This window comes from Heterocephalus glaber, unplaced genomic scaffold (genome assembly GCF_053883595.1).
Source record: "Heterocephalus glaber isolate CG9 unplaced genomic scaffold, H.glaber_assembly_v1.0 deba00000621, whole genome shotgun sequence".
Taxonomy (NCBI): Eukaryota; Metazoa; Chordata; class Mammalia; order Rodentia; family Bathyergidae; genus Heterocephalus; species Heterocephalus glaber.
Window position 1 is genome coordinate 14,504,605 of NW_028258153.1, and position 18,261 is coordinate 14,522,865.

The 18,261-nt window shown below is 35.3% G+C and overlaps 1 protein-coding gene across 5 annotated transcripts in view; it reads right to left on the minus strand.

The window, feature by feature from the left end:
• Cps1 (carbamoyl-phosphate synthase 1) overlaps positions 1-18,261 on the minus strand; it is a 136,556-nt gene that overhangs the window by 62,286 nt on the left and 56,009 nt on the right. For all 5 annotated transcript variants that reach the window (XM_004851110.4, XM_087206170.1, XM_087206171.1 and 2 more), the window contains 6 exons: positions 14,908-15,065; positions 13,316-13,444; positions 10,405-10,549; positions 8,648-8,858; positions 6,919-7,117; positions 3,404-3,580 (listed from right to left, as the gene is read on the minus strand). In XM_004851110.4, coding sequence (XP_004851167.2) covers positions 3,404-3,580; positions 6,919-7,117; positions 8,648-8,858; positions 10,405-10,549; positions 13,316-13,444; positions 14,908-15,065 — 1,019 coding nt within the window. The remainder of the gene's footprint in view (positions 1-3,403; positions 3,581-6,918; positions 7,118-8,647; positions 8,859-10,404; positions 10,550-13,315; positions 13,445-14,907; positions 15,066-18,261) is intronic.

The following is an 18,261-nucleotide window of genomic DNA, read 5'->3' on the forward strand; positions in this document are numbered from 1 at the left end:
ATTTTCAATTAGACATACAATAAGCCATGAGAATCCATGGGTTAGATCTGAATTGGCATTATTTCTTTAGAATATTTCTTCACAATGGACTTTTAACAGAAAATTATTTAGAATCAGTTACCATGACTTTTGTGCTCAGACAGGTATTTTTCAAAATACTAATAAATTTCAAAATAATGTTATAATAATTTATGATCAATTTGATACAGCTTAGCCTTTCCCTCAAGCTTCCTTTGGCACTTTCTCAAGAGTAAAGTTATAAAAAAAAAAAAAATAAGGCCGGAGATTTAGCTCTGTGGTTCTGCCACCTGCCTTGCAAGCATAAGCAGAGTTTGATCCCCAGTACTCCCTCAAAAAAGAGTAAAATTACAACCAAGTCATCAAGCTAAGCAGAAAATACTCCTGAAAGGAGAGATAAACTCCCAAGACCAAAGCTCTCAAACTCAAAAGAAGTTTATTCTTATTATTTCTGTGAGTGTATATATAGATATATGTACATATACAGATATATCATATAGCTATATATGTAAATGTCTATACACACACTGTGCCAATTAAGTTGGATTGTCAAGTTGATTGGCTTGGGAGCCACCCAGTGGATTACAAAAGATACTTCTGAATTTGGGTGGATCATGGTGGCATCACATTGGGTACTGTATCTGATACTTCACCACTTCCTCAGTGGTTCTGCTCCTCTGCTTCCGGGCCACCATGAACTATACATCCTTACTCTGACGCACCCTCCTGCCATGATGTTCCTGCTTAAAGCCAGGCCACCATGGACTGAAACCTCTGAGACATGAAGCAAATAAACCACTTCTCCTTTAAGTTGTGGATGTTGGGTATTTTATCCCAGTAATGAGAAATCTGGCTAATATACACACATATGTATGCCTATATATTCCCAATGAAAATAATAGTTCAAAGCCACTATATTTTGGAATGATATCTTATATTTTTAAATCCCTTTAAGAGACATGTGCAACTAGAAGCTCTGCTTTTAAATTTCAACCAGAGAAATTTAGTTTTCTTAAATCTTTTACTTAGTTCTAATTATCAGAGAAACCTCAACTGTAAGAGTTGAGATACAGCATGACTCACAATACTATGGGCTAGAATAAAATGACATTAACTAGGAACACCTAAAATCATTCATTTCCTATGTCTAATTGTGTTTCTTTTGTTTAATTCTTCCTGATATTAAGGGCCTATAATTTATCTTATTTTCTAATTGACTAAAGGAAAAATTAACTGTTGCCATCAACACTGCAAGGTAGACTGAACCTCAAGTTACTTATACATTCAAGAGGTCATGTGAGGTTTTCATCCAATTATGCATAGGGAAGGAGGCCTCAAAATCCTGTTGTCATTTCATTGTGAGGAAAAACAGCTCAGTCACGTTTACAGCTTTTGACAGGAAGAAAGATCCTGCCCATCTCTCAGGACCACATCTTCCTGCACTTCAGCTTTGCCATGTTACACCACTGTAATGAAGTCCATAATGACCCCAAACACGTTTGAGGTTACTTTAATGTTTCCGAACTCAAAACTAATGCTTTGCATTCTCCCCAAATCAAAAGAGGTGATGATCCAGTCATCCTGAAATAAGGCCGCTGAAAAAAATCAGACCTCAGAGCAAGTTGCCCTTTTCTGAGAATCATGAAAGCAAGGGGAGATTTACACAGTCCCTTCATTCTTTTCCCCCTTCAGCCCTCCACAGTCCTTACACTCTCTGTCAAATCACCCAGTTCCTGGTTGCTGTGGAAATGAACAGTAATGATGACCTCTAACAAACAGAAATCAGTTCCTTCTCCCGGCACTCTGGCAGACAATAATTTATATTTCAGACTCTGCACTTCGTGCTTGTACATAGGGTACTCTGGGCAAGAGTGAACCTCCACATATTTGCCCTGAATTCTCATCCTTTATAAGTCTGTTAGAAAAGAATGAGAGATCTGCTTGAGTTTTACAGCCTAGCTGGGAACTCAGAAATGCTTTCCTTTTGCATCTGCCTCACGGTGGAAGAAACATGATTGGCAGACTTAAGGAAAAATATCTATTTACTGTACTTGACCTGAGGAAAAAATTGTGTGTGTGTGTGTGTGTGTGTGTATTAATACATCCACAGATACACATGTGAATATCAGGGGTTACTTTTTAAATAAATGACTAAATAAAATAGGAAAAATAAATTTTAATAGGAGAAATGGCTTTCTAGAATAACTTTTCCCCACTGTTCTCCTCCCAACACCTCAGACAAATGTTAATTTTGAAATTCAACATTGAAAACATCTATCAAAAGATAACAGTATCTACCAGGATTTCAATGGGACTTAAATATTCTAAATTTAAAAGCCATAAGAGTGAGGAGAGTACATATTAGATTCAGTGAAGGAGACATCCTTTCCTCTCCTTCCCTTCTTGCCCCAGGAGTCTCAACATATGGATATAAAAATTACAGTGAATTCAAAATCAAAAACAGCATTTTTCTTTTGCTACAAAGGCAAATTATAAAGTTGGATTTCTTCTCTAAACATAAAATTCCTATTTTCCCCAACTCAAACCATATGCATACATACACATAAAACGGTCAGCGGGGCTTGTAGAACCAGTGTGGTTTGATATTGTTGGAGGATTAATGCCTGCGCTTCCTTAAATGTCAAAAGCCATTCAGGGATTTCTGACCAGACAGATTCCAGCTGCCCAAGTCACCTTTCATAAAATCAGATGAACTGAAACTTCAAAACTCTAAGCACAGTAAATATGAAAGGAGATTAATAAGCCACATAATTTGCATGAAAAGGAAGAAGTGGGTAGAAGTGAGAAAATGTGAGGCTTTTTTGTTCTAAAATAATACCAATAAAATAATTACATAGAAAACCCTGTAATCATGGAGGTTCTTTATAGTCTGCTGCTGTTGTTTAAATACAGGGGGGGAAAAGCAAATAAATTAAAATTATGGTAAGGTCTTAGGTAGCACATACTAAATGATACTGTCATATGTTTTCTTTTCTAAATACAATTTTACACATTTTCAAGGAACACGTAATGGAGATATACAAAATGACAAGTCAATATTGTCAAATCTACTTCAGATTATTGTTACTACACACACTAAAAGGAAGAGACATTTTATTTATGTAATAACCTTTTAAAACTGCAATGTGCCATTAAGTTCAAGCTTATAGTAAAATTAAAAAGAATATTTGTTATTAATTATAGAATATCTGATGAAATCCATAAAGTCCCCGGTCTAAATCACTATTGAAGAGAATTTTTTAAAATTTCCTCAAATCCTTGAATTTCAATATCACCGTGTGATTTTATTTTCCTCTAAAGTCCATGTTGAGTGTATTCTGAAAGAATAAATAATAGTTGCTCTCAGCCTCTGGTCATGTATTACCTTGGCGATGGCATAGATGCGAATGCTGGATGGGTCAGAGAGCTCTTTCTGGAGGTCCAGGTTAGACGGCCACTCTTTGTTCATTGGGAGACGGGGAGTGAAACCATCTACAGATGGATGACACATCCGTAGAGCCTTCTGGAAACTCTCCTCGAATGTGCGACCAATAGCCATGACCTGTAACGTGCATTTAAGGTCTCATATTGAAAGAGGGAACTCATATATTTTTAATTTGTAACAGAATTAGATGTAGGATATTTTTCATAAAAACTTAAGAACAAAAAAATATATGACAATACTCCTCAAATTTTAAGGTATTGCTTTTTAATTCCTCACTCCCTTTCTCTGTGGTTTTAGTGTAATGAGTCTTTCACATTATGTCAGTTAGAGAATTCAGCTGTATTTGCTAGAACTGATGAGCAAATTGTACTTGCTCTGAGCCATAGTAGTATATTAAAATAAAGACTATGTGGCCAGAGCATACAGACCCTTCCTTAATAGGTTCTTGCTTTTATGCTCAGTTTCTTTATTATAGAAAGCGAATAAAGAGAAATCAGACATTTAATAACACAAAACAGAAGTATTTTAAAATGAGTATCAGTCAGTGATCATGATGGTTTGGCTTTCTTTATAGCTAAGCATTAATACTAACAAAACCTTGAGAATCATAACAAATACTGATAGGTTATGATTTTGAATGTAGATGGAGACTAAATTCCCCATGACAAATTCAATTTATCTTCCTACAATCTTTACAGCTGACTGTACACTAATCAATTAGAAAAACCATGTGGTGAGTTGGTTTGAACAAGTTACAAGTCAGAACTAAACTTAAAGTGGCAACCTGTCTAGTTATTTTCATTGGATAAAAATTGTCTTTGAATCTTTCCAGGGACTAATATATTGTTATGCATGTTTGCTCTCTAACTTAAAATAATAACAGCCATAATTCTGCCTTCAGTAAACTTTGGTGATTCCTCTAATAGATTCCAATTCCCATTAGTGTCAGTTTAGGAAATCTTCATGTCAATTGTGTGACAAGATACATATTCAAAGATCACTAAAGCCAAACAGATAACCTTTCCATGCTGCCCCCAAATTTAATTAGAAATAAAGAAAGATTCATAAAATCAAAGATAAACAAAACTTTAGTCTAGTTCAGATATGAAATTTGCAAATCAGAAGAATCTTGAAAAGTTAGACAATATATTTATGTATTGTCTAGTCTTGGCATAAAAGAGACTGTCAGAAATTAGATATTTTATGATGCTGTAAGATAAATAAAAGGTTTTGGAATATTTAATAAAATTTGAAGTATTACATATCCAGAATTTAGCCTTAAAGTAACTAATTCTATAAGTGACTTTCCACATTCACTTATTATTCTTTAGCATACAATATATGGAATCCAGTCAATAAAAAAGAAGAAACCACACCTATATAATGATTAAAGTATGCATAATTGTGTTTGCTCAAAATCTGTGCTTTTAAGTACTTTATGTTATTAAAATTCATTTTAATTAAGTGAAAATTTCACCATTTTTCAGTAAAATATCATGGTCTTCCTTAACTTATCCTACTACATTCTCATAGCACCTATGCAAAAATACTGTATTTTAATTTTTGTCACAGAATAATTCATATTAGATTTGATTCTGTGTATACATTTTGAACTTACCAACTATAGCTAATGCATCATGATCATCTAAAGTTTATTGTTTTATCCACTCAGAGTCTTGCATGTGGTGAGAACTCAGGAAAGGTTTGATGACTTGAGTTGAGGCAAATGTAAGGTGTTAAATATCCACTGATCACAAAAATTTCTCAGATAATAAATCCCAAATTTTAAAAAATTACAAAATTCAAATTATTTAGCCTGAAAGTTTTACTGTGAACTTTATGAAAAAGAACATTTCTCATGAAGTTTAAGCTAAATAAAGTTATTGTTTGGCTGAAACACAAATGCTACCAAAGCAGGTTTTCACACACTAGAGCTCTCCTCCTCCTTTTGTGTCCTGAAAAGTGCGATAGCAAGATAAGATTAAAATGACTATGGAGGAGGAAAACCCACTACGTGGTGTTTCACAGCAAAACCTTTTAATTTAAAAGGTCCAGTTGTTTCTTATCTGTCATTATTTTAAAATCATTAATACCTTGGAAATTAAGGAAGCCAGAATAGTAATAATGCTGGCTTTCATGTGTGACTACGATAGACCAGTGAAATGCCTCCTTTTTCCTTCTCCTCAAATCGGTGATGGGTTTACACTGTTTCCTGTGACTAGTGGCATGTACGATAGTTCTGAAATAGCTACTTTAAGTTTAGTCTATAATCTTGTGTCATGGAACAAATGAAGGCCAGTATGGAACAACATATCATAAATTATCTTTTTCTCTACACTCTAGCCAGCATGGATACCTAAGTATAGATTAGATAGATAGATAGATAGATAGATAGAGGCAGATACAGATTCATGCATATTTCTGAAAAGTACTCAAAAATCTACCCTTACATAACATTTATGAATATAAATTGATAACTAACAAGAATGGGTTACATTTGAGGTATACTATGAATTTCCCTTCAAAAACATTGCTAAACCCTTTACACACAGTTATCCTAACCTTGTAAGAACCCTGCAAGGTAGGTATTATCATAAATTTCTTAGATGTGAATCTTGAGGCTCAATGTCTTTTCTGAGTGTCTCTAGCCAATAAACAGCAACCAAGATTTACACTCAGTCCATCTGACTCCAAGACTCATGCTGTCTGCAAATCTGGATACAAAGAGAGAGAAGCTTGGTATAGACAAGCAAGGGAGTGAATGTGAGAGTCAAGGAGCTCAATTCCTTTCTTTCCTCCCACAAAGAAGAATGTTGTATCTTTGAACATGAAATAATAAAAAACTAACTCTAATTTTAAATAGTAAATCAAAGGAAGGTCATGAAAAATCTTCTTCTAAAGGTTCTCAAAGCTTAGAACTTACCACTAGTTTAGAACTTACAACTATAAAAGGAGGCTTAATATTCTATTCTGCTCCCCTCAGTTTACAACTTTTGAGCTGGACAGACCCTGAGAAATCATCCACACTAGGCTTCTCCTTTATAAATGTAGAAAATCAAGGTCCCAAGAGATGAAAGCCACAGTTCATTCTAATTCTTAATTCTCAGTTACTACTCTTTTTGATATACGATATTGTCTTTTATGTTATTTTACTTTCTTGATTATAAGACATTGTAATTCAATTATATTTAAATGAATGTAGTTTTATATATGTACATGTATAATATATATCCCCACATGCATGGCCTCATCTTTTGACCAGAAAGACTCTGAATTTAGCAAAATAGCTATGGAACAAATGCTAGAAGCCAGCACTCAAATAGAGATATGTTAAAACACCAAGGCTCTTCAATGAGGAATGCGGTGTCTAGGCAACTTTAACATTTCCAGTGGTGTTAAGATTGAAAAAAATGATGGAAAATAAAGACAAAATAAGCTATAAACTAAGAGCTCACCTCTCCTACACTTTTCATAGAGCTGCCAATTCGGCTAGAGGTTCCATGAAAACGGTCAAGGTCCCAACGAGGAATCTTGGTAACCATGTAGTCCAGGCTAGGTTCAAAGCAGGCTGATGTCTTCCCAGACACAACATTCTTGATTTCTGGAAGTGGGATTCCTAGGGCAATCTTTGCTGCAATGAATGCTAATGGGTAGCTATAAAAAAGACAAATTTGTTTTTATTTTTGCTTTTCTTTGAGCAATAAGTATTGAGAATAGCTCAAAATATAAATTGATCTTTCTTTAAAATTCTGGTATTATTCTAGTTTCATGTGTAATACACCTAATTCTCTGCTCTGTATAAATATTTAATAGCTATTTACAAAATGATGTAAGTCAGGATAAAGCAGAGAGGGACTGAAGAATCTATGCTCTATGCTTTGCATGCACTACTATAACTCTCATCCTTCACCTCTTCGATCCAAAATCAATGGATTCCATGATAAATAAGGTTTAACCTCTACTGGTATTTGGCCTCCACCCAGATGTGAATCTGGAAAATATTCTTTTGAAAAAAATATCTACCTGTATATATTTCTGTATCGAGAAAGACAGTATAGTTAGCTGTTACTAGAGAGTATTTTAATGGTCAGAAAATGTAGGCATTGGAGATTTGGGTTCTGGTTCTGTCTCTAAATTGTTTGACTATTGGGCCCCTTTAAAAAATAACTCTGAAAACTTTATCCACATCTGAAATTTCAGTCTTGGAGAAAATAATTCATAGAAGTGTGGAATTAAATATTAGTTCTTTACTGCAACTACATGTCCATCAGATGAGGAAACTAATGGAGACAACTAGTGTCCCCAAAGTCGCTCAGTTCATAGAAAAACAAAGTGTAAAATTAGATCTTGTAACTCCTGACTAGAGTAGCACACTCTCTACCACTGCATACAGCACTGTGCAGCTCCACATGAACAAAAACCTATAGAAGTAAATATATTTGTTTATTTAAATGCTATCTGATTTAAATGTCAGATGCTAAAGTTAATAATAGAACAAAAGCTTTTAATTAAATTCCCCTCCAGTTATGCTTGCTAGCAGTTTTTAAATGGACTGTGGATTTATTTACTTGGTTGCAACATTTACTTCTGGAAAAATTCTACACTGCACAGCCTTGTAGAATATTTTTACTCATTTATTTTAAATAGATAATACTGTACTTTTTATCAAGTATAAGATTGCAAAAATCAAAATATATATATTGTAGGCTTGCATTGAGTGAACTGTATCCTTTTTTTGGTACGGGGGATTGAAGTCAGGACCTTGCGCTTGCGAGGCAGACACTGGAACCACTGAACTAAATCCCCAGCTCCAAGTGAACTGTATTTTTATTGACCACTTGCTATATGAGTATATACTGAAATAAGCCAGTTGGAGACTAAAATGAAGGACTAATGTGTATTTTTTAATAATATGTGCAGAGTGTAATTAAGAAGTAGATCTTTCACAGCATGCTTTGGCCACCAAGATGTTGATTAGTTTATTATTAGCCAGCAAACAAAGCCAGCTGGCAACACCATTTGCCTCAATCTGTCAACAAGCTCATTAATAACAATGTCCACAGGCTCTCATGAATGATTTGTACCTAGCTACAGAAAGGGAGGATATAGTTTACAAGTGCACCACAATCTTCCACTAGCAGTTGATTTTCCACTTCTATTTGCGAACCCATGGTCAGTCCTTACCCAGTAGCCTTTGAGGCCAAGGCAGAGCTTCGGGAGAGTCTGGCATTCACTTCAATGATGCAATATTCCATCGAGGTAGGATGAAGGGCAAACTGAATGTTGCATTCTCCCACAATGCCCAAGTGGCGAACAACATTGATTGAAGTGCGTCTCAGCATCTGAAACTCTGCATTGGAGAGTGTCTGGGCTGGGGCCACAACAACTGAATCACCTGTAGATCCAAGTACCACTCGTTATTTGATGGCATCTTTTAATAACTAACTTCAGTGACTTAACAACCCACTTAAATGATACAGACATAGTCTGAGAGCTTACTGGAAAAATAATTATCTTGAGGTTGTATATTATACATATATAGAATATATAGATTGTGTATGAGAGATACCATGTCGTGTACCTGATTCTTCTTTTACATGTGTTATTCTGACACATTTCTTTTGGAAACCCCTCAGACATTGTCCATGCTCCTCTAGCTATTAAAGCTTCCCTCATCTGCTTACTTAGGTGGCAGTACCTACTTCATCTTCCTTTCTCTTCATTCATCTCAAATTATCTCTCTAGTTGTTCTTTCAATGGAATATTATCTCCTTTTTACCCAGACTGGATCATCAGTCTTTCTCTGTCTGATCCCTTCCCATCACTCCTTTCTACTTTCAGCCCCTCATGTCTTCAATCTCGTGGTCCTTAGTCTCTATCCATTCTTCTACAAATCTCATCGCTCCTCTGATTCAAGAAGCTCATCTCTCAACACTGCCAGACATACAAACCTTTTTCCTCTCATTTTCTCCATGACTAAATTTCTTGAAAGTTTGCCAAATTTTCTTAGCCCTCGCTACCATGCAATCTCTTTGCATATGGCACCCAGAACTAATTCTGTATTGAAATTGTTCTTGTATATCTAAAGATGCAAAGTAAATCTTTGTTATTGACTTTCCATAGCACTTGATACTGCCAAAAACACAGTTCTTTTTAAAAATATATCCTTGCATTGGCTTAATTGATACTAGTGTACCCTAGTACACTTCTTATTTCTAGTACACTTTCTTATTTCTTTCTTCTTTGTCTTTAACATTGCCTTTTCCTCCTGCCCTGTAAATGTAAATGTTTCCCATAGTTCCAAGTTTGACCCTATTCTTTCCTTTATCTATACCTATACCCTTGAATACTTTGTCTATGTGTCAAACTTCAGTTATTTTCTTCATGCCAAAGGACTTTAGTGACCTTGTATCAACCTTTTATTTCTATCCTCTTTTCTTGAATTCCATTTCCACATTCTCAACTCCTTTCTTGAGAGTTCCACCCACATTTCAAATTTAGCATCTCTGAAATGCAAGTCATGATCTTTGCCCTCTTACCTAAGTGGTTTACCTTGCTGAGAAGTGTATTTTTTATTACCTGAGACTATTTTCTCAATCACTTAGTAACTAACACCTCAGTCTGTTTTAAGCCTCTTCAACCTCTCTCCTTACTTTTAAACATTAAGTCTTATAGATTTTTGCCTTCAGTTCCTTACTTACACTTGACTTGTTCCTCAATGATAACAAAATGATATCATCTATATTACTTCCTAGGGATTTGGGGAAAATCAAATTAATGTGAAACTATTTCCAATACTACAAAATACCATATATGTGTGAAATGTTATCATTAGTCCGTTAGTTAGGAATAGTGAAAAAAAAAACTTCATAAAGATTGCTGTGATCATCAGAGACACAAGCTGAATGTATTACTGTAATTTTTGAAGGTTCTTTGCCTACCTGTGTGTACACCCATAGCGTCGACATTTTCCATGTTACAGACAGTGACACAATTGTCATCAGCATCCCGCACTACTTCATACTCTATTTCTTTCCAACCTGTTACTGATCGCTCCACCAAAATCTGATTGGTCATAGCAAAAGCCTGGAAATTGATGACAAAAGATATCAAAGAGTAAGAAAAGGCACTGGTTTAATCAAGGACATATAGCAAAACACCTTGGCCTAAATCTTGACCACCACTAAAGTCTCAAACTCAGTCTTCATACTCCCCTGCACTCCAGAAGGCACGATGTGTCAGAAAATCAGTGAGATCAGGAATAGCATCCTGCAGTGAATATGCTTGATTTACATTATTGAGGCTTGGCATTCAAAGTGCTGATATGACATTAAATCAAACTAAATTAGGAAAAAGAGAAAATAATTGAGCAATCAGGCAGAGGGAAATGAAATTATTTCAGCAGCTAGGCTTCTGTGAAACCAGAAAATGTGATAAGTCCAAACAAATGTGGAAAAATAAGTCTGAAGACTCTGGCTTCCTCTAAAATAGCTGAGGGTGCTTTTGTATGGTGACACACACAATAAAAGTTAGTTGACGTTCATGAGGAAGAGAAAGGAGATGATGATGGTTGTAAACAGTTAGCCAAAATGGCATATGAAACTTGGGAATTAGAAGAATCATATGCAGTTATTATTATGGTTAATCACTGCCTAAGTGCTTAAATACTTTGGGTCATATATCATGCATGTCTAATTAGACAGATATGAATTAGTATAATTATCATTTCATATTTACTGAGTACCCTCAGTTGGTAGAATACTGAACCTAAAATACAAAAGAAGCAATCTCTGACCTTAGGACATATAGTGAGTGATAATTTAAGACAGAAATATCCATTTGTCTCATATTTGATTTGGGGAAACAGTGAAAAGGAAGGTACTTTGAATTTTTCCAAATTATTGGTAGGCTATATAATGAAATAATAATGCAATTTTTAACATTTTCCATTGTACATCCCAACACTATCACTACAGGCTCCAGAACATGAAACTGCAAATGTGACACATTTGTCCCCACAGCTGCCCATGAGAATGTTCTAAAAATGGTGAGGACACTGCATAGCCACTGCTAACAATTTCATAATGATGAATCTATCATTCAGGTTGTCTGCAAGTAGAAAAAATCTAGGAAACATGGGGTATAGATTCAGAAAAGCTTTTTTTCATTCTAACAAAGTAGATGGGTATTTGGATACAAAGAAAATTTAGATATTTTTCATCTGTTTTTCTCAGCTTGTTTTGTTTCTTTATTTCACATCTTAAATTTTTTACAGAAAGTTAATTTTAGGACCTGGAGGAATTAATGAACCTTCTACCGGTACTAATTATAATCACAAAAAGAATAAGGAGTAGCTTAGTATGTAATGATATGACTAATTAATCTCAAGGGAAAAGCTAGGTTTTTCAACAAGGAAGACCATATAAGAGGCTATTGATTACTTTAACAGAATATGAACAATTGGAAAACTACCCCACTCCAAAATTGTCGTCATTGTGAACATTTTACATAAAAATTAGAGAATTCAAAATTGTTTTCTGTATAGTGAAAAATTATTCCTAATGGACAATGAGTTGGTATTGTCACTATTGACAGTAACAATGAGATCACCAATATTAAGAAAATGTAGAACATTTAATATGCTAGAGAAAATAAATATACTTCATGTCTCCAAAACATGTTCTTGCTTTGAACACATGATTTAGAATTCCAGAATGGAATCCAGAAATATTTATATTAGATGTATTTCCCCTTTTATGGTAAATTTAGCAACTTTAGGAAACCTAAACCTAGGTTGTTGACACATAAGTCTATCATAGCTATGTAGATATGTTTAATTGTATTTATCTGTTCTCAAAACACAATGCCAACAATTCAAGGGTCTCCTTTCATGTCATAAGCTGTACTTGAGCTATATAGTAAGCACTCCTCAAAGCAGCTTTCACAATAATTCTGTCAGATTCAATCTTTATGCTACATATAAGCTACACAGTCGTTTGGGCTGCACACATACTCATTCATTCAAAGTAATTACTGAGTCCCTAGTATTGCCAGACACCATTCTGTGGAAAAAGAAAGTGGGCAAAAGTCTCCAGAGCAATATTTTTTGTGTTAGTCTCTACTTTCAGGGCTTATCTTAATTGTCTCATCTTAATTTCTTTAACACTGAAGAAGTATTGAGTAACACATTAAAGTTATTTTATTTTTATGTTTGCACAGTAGTCAACAAGTTCAGTCATTTACTAAACTGAGGAATTTATACTTTGTGTAGTTTATACACCTGAATTTTGGATAGTAGAACTAGCATGGTCCTTTTTTCACTTACTGGATGTTATCAATTGTCACAGTATTTCCCAAAAAAATGGAAAAATTGAACCATTGCATCCTGCTTTTTTTTTTTAACCACTAAAATGTATTTTAGTATTATGAATATTTTAGTGGATGGTGAAGTAGGAGATAGAATTATATTAAGTTTGTATGACTGAACCCAATAGACTGTAAAATAAAGACAGATCTTAAAGTCCAGTGACCATTGGTTCACCTGGCACCATGTTCATGATCACTGTATCCTGGCAGGAGTAACCACACTACATTTGCTTCTCCAATGTGGTCTTTCTGAAAATACTTTTAAAGAACAAGATAGCAATTTGGTATATAGAGAAGGGGTCATTTTTCATCAACTTAACTTTCTCTAATTAAATGGATATATCAAGCCAGTCTTTTGGTTGGCAGGAATATTGCCTATAAAAATACTTACCTTTGGGCCAGGGATTTAGCTCAGTGGTTCTGGCACCTGCCTTGCAAGTACAAGGTCCCAAGTTTGATCCCCTGGTACAAAAAAAAAAAAACTACCTTTGTGCTGAGATCCAGTAAGGTTTCCCTGTTGGGACAGATGCCAGAACCTAATCCACCCAATGCATATGCAGAACGGATCATCACAGGGTAGCCAATGGTGTCTGCTGCCTTTAGGGCATCCTCAATCTGTAAGGAAGAATGCAATATCAAATTTGAATAACAGACCATAGTAAAAAAAAGGGGGTTGGGGAAAGAATCTGGAAATTTAGGTAAATCAACTATTTGGAAGAGATATGAAAATATTCTATTATTCTTTCATCTTCTAAAAAAAGTGTTATTATACACATATTAAGTAAAATTCTAAAATTCTAGGAGAAGTTTTGTGTGTGTGTGTATGTGTGTGTGTGTTCAATTTTTCTGGTAAATTTTGCATTTATCTCAAAAAATGAAACCACAGAGGTAGAAATAATCACTCATTCACTTGATTATGAAACATATCAAATTATTAAATTTTTAATTTCAGGGTAAAGGTCTATCTTTAAATGAAATACAGTTTTCTACTGGTGAAGCTAACTTAGCATTACCACAATAAGGCATTAGGAATACCATATAGAAAGAGGATTTTCATTTTCCAGGTTCAATCTGAGATAGTCTTAGAAACTTGGAATTTTTTTTTTTAACTTAGAGAATACAACATATAGGGCTATATTTTTCTGTCATGGAATATTATTACACTACCAATGGGAATGTAATTACACCTTTCCCATATGCTTGTTAATCATCCAGGGGAAGCCAGGACATAATTATATCTGGCAGCAGAAGAATACATGTATGGTAAGAGCTTTCCAAAATGTTCAGCAGACCTACTCTGGGATTACTCCTGATTGGCAGCTACATAACATAAAAGGCACTTGGTAGCATTCTTTCTGTGAAACATAAATTACCCAACTGTAGTCATCCCAACAGTACTTGCCGTATTCCTAAGGATTTGCCTATTTCTACATTTGGGAAGTTGCATTAAAACTGCAGTTAGCACCTCCACCTCACTAAGTATATTCTTGAAATTGAAATTAAAGTTGGAGAGAAACAAGTATACAGCTAGTTGTGTTTTTCCTGGTGACACTAATAGCCTATCAATAGGCAGAGCACACAGTGAGAAATGGGTAAGAGAAAAGTGAATTATTTACCCTTTTATAAATGGCTAAGTCACAAATTTCCCATGAGTCTAAAACATTTATTCCATTCAAAAAATGTTTTAAATCCAATCTCATTTGCAGAGCATTCAAATATAAAGATATGTAATTGACCCCAGGAAAACAGAAAAAATTAACTTGATATTGCAAATTAGTATGGTTCTTAGGTTCAATTCAGCAGATCTGAGGTTCATTGGCACTTGAACCACTGATAAACCAGTTAATCTCTGGTCTTAGGTTTCTCTTTTCATAAAATAAAATATTAATACTTAATCCTAACATTTAAGCACTGAACGCTACCATTAGCAGACAGTATCCCAGATGGATTAACATACTTCTGGAACAAAATGTATACAAGTCAAATAGTTTCAACTATTATTATTAAGTACAACAAAGCATTCTCCCTATAAAGCAAGACAAATAATGCCCTTGTTTCCCTGGAACAGGATTCCTTACTGATTCCACTGCAAAGCTTGGAGCAATCTTTTCATTAATCTCATTTAGTTTATCCGAGAACAGCTGCCTGTCTTCTGTAGCCATAATGGATTCAACTGAAGTTCCAAGGACTTTCACACCATATTCCTTGAGCACACCTCTCTTGAACAGTTCCACTCCTACAGAAGAACCAATATAATTAGTTCTTATAAAATAAAACTCTATCTCTTCTTTAACAGATACCTGAACATAATGTTTTTAATCTTAAAATTAAATCCAAGAAACCACCACAGTCCATAATAGAACTACACTTGGAGGAAAAAAATGACATAAAAGTTCTGAAACTGATCTCACAAAACATATTTCATGTGCTCCTAGTACTTACATTACCACCATCTACACATCAATTTCATTATCCTTACTAATATAAATCAGAGCTGTACACTGCACCTTAAGATTTCAGCATATTGAGGGCAGAGAAGGTGAGCGGGTCCCAGCACCCAGAAGGAAGCTCCCTGCCTCCATCCCAGGGTCCTAGGGCAGAGAAGGTCAGCCAATCCTACCACCCGGAACAAAGCTCCCCTCTGCCATCCCAAACTCCTAGAGGAGAGAAGCTGGGCCAGTCCCTGCAACCGGAAGGAAGCTCCCCACCTCCATCCCAGGCTCCTAGGGCAGAGAAGGTGAGCCAGTCCCAGTGCTCGGAAGGAAGCTCCCCACCTCCATCCCAGGTTCCTAGGGCAGAGAAGCTCAGCCAGTCCCAGCACCCAGAATGGAAGCTCCCCGCCTCCATCCCAGGCTTCTAGGGCAGAGAAGCTCAGTTGGTCCCAGCACCCAGAAAGAAGCTCCCCTGCTGCCATCCCAAGATCCTAGAGCACAGAAGGTGAGCTGTGTGGGTGCCAGAAGCACACACACACCCGTGGAATTGAGAAGACACGTAAACAAGCCTCAAAAACAGACTTTTGGATCACCTACAGCAACCCCAAAGGGAAATGAGATGGAACAATCTGATACTCAACCACCTGGACTCTCTGATCTGGCAACAAAAGAGGATCTGGGAAAAATGAAATCAGAAATAATTACTCAGATAACAGCAAAGATTTTCTTCATGGTGCAAGACATGATTAATAAATCGAGAGAGGACACAGATGAGAAAAATAGAGGATCTGAGTAACATGATGGAATCCCAACATAGGAAACAAATGGAATCCATAAAACAGATACAAACAGATTTCCAAGAGATTAAAAACTCCATCGAAAGTCTGCACAGCAGAATGAACCAATGTGAGGAGAGAATTTCACATATAGAAGATAAGATTGCAATTAGTGACCAGGAAAAGAAAAATTGCTTTAAAATTGTAAGGGAACATGAGAAATCAATCCAGCAGCTGCTAGATGATGCAGAAAATAATAACATAAGACTGATTGGAGTTAATGAAGAAACAGGAGAGAGTGCAGATGACATAAAAAAACTGTTCACAGAAGTGATGGCAGGAAACTTCCCAAGGAGGGGAAAAGAACTTGACATACAGATAAGTGAGGCATATAGGGCTCCAGCTAGCCTTAATCAAAAAACTCTACACATAGGCATATAATAGTTAGGATTCCAGAAATCCAACAGAAGAACAAAATTCTACAAGCAGTGAGAGAAAAGAAACAAATCACATACAAAGGAAAGCCCATCAGAATCACAGCAGACTTCTCAATACAAACCCTCAAGGCAAGAAGAGCTTGGAGTGATGTATTTCAAGCCCTAAAGGAAAACAGCCTCCAACCCAGATTGATGTACCCTGCAGAACTATCTTTCAAAACTGATGGAGAAATAAGATACTTTCATGATAAAGAGCACCTCAGGAACTTCATGAATACCAAACCGGCACTCCACAAAATTTTAGACAATATCCTAGGAAAAGACAATGAGGATCACAACCCCAGGAAACCCAGCAGAATGAATCCATCGGGCATGACAAATTAAACACAAAGGGGGAGAATCCAACTAAAAGAAAAAGTCATGACAAGGCTTTTAAAACTTTTAACTTCATCTCCCTAATGAGTGTATAATTCAATCTTATTATTGTACTGATGAGTATTTTTCTGATTCTAGAGTTGCACACCTTTCCTTGTGCTATACTGGCTATTTATCATCTTCTTATGTCTACATTTTAATTGGGTTGTCTATTAATGAGCTCTAAGAATTCTTTATATATTCTGGTCATAGGTTATATGCGTTGTAAATATGGTCTGTTTAAGGACTACTTTTCATTTTAATGATGTCATTTAAAGTTCTAAATTTTGATGGAATCTCATTTATCAATTTTTTTCTTTTATACATCATGTCTTCTGTATCCTAGGTAGTTCTTGCCTACTCTGAATTCATAACTATTTTCCCTTATAATTTCTTCTTAAAGTTTTATACTTTTAGGCTTTCTTATTTAGGTTCATAGATCCCTTCAAGTTATTTTCATGTAAGGAAAAAAAGAGTTGAGGTTAATTTTTTATATACGGATACCAGGTGTCCTAGTGCCATTTGCTGAAAACACTATCTCTTCCTCAGCTCTTGAACTGGGTTTATATTCTATAAAATACTAATGTTAAATAATCTTTCAAAACTCAGTGGACCATATATGTGTGGTTCTATTTATAGATTCTCTGTTTTATTCAAATGATCTATATGTCTTTCCTTACACCAACACTGCCTTGATTACTGTAGCTTTAGAAGAAGTCTTAAAATTAGGTACTAAATGTCTTCCAACACTGTTTTTGTTTTTGTTTTTGTTTTAACTTTTCTAGGTCCTTTGTACTCCTACATAACTTTTAAATTCAACATCCAATTCTTCATTTATAGTAAGTATACACAGACCTGAATTTTTATATATACCTTGTGTTTTCTAATCCTGCTAAATTCAAGTACAAGTTCTAGGGGCTCCTAGAGATTTCTTAGTATTTTCTCTGTAGATGATCATTTCATCTACATATAAAAATTTTGCTTCTGCCGTGCCAATCCTATCCTAGTTGTGTCATTTTATTGCCAGGCTATTTTGGTGGGGACTAGGTTTCAAAGTTTAATGGACAGATAAAGAGTAAGCATATCTGCCCTTGTTCCCCACTGTATCTTCTCCATTCATATAAAGTGTTCTCACTGGAAGTACGGAGTACATGTCTTTAATCTGTTGAGAAGTTTCTGTTCTACTTCTAGGCTCCTGATAGCTTTTACCATGAACAGCTGTATAATTTAGTCCAATACTTTTTCTCCAACTAGTGACAGGATCACATGACTTTTTCCTTTCCTCTGTTAAAATGATGACTTTTGGGGGTGGATCTTCCAATGCTGAACCAACACTGACATCCCTATAACAAAACCACTTTCTACATCCTGCC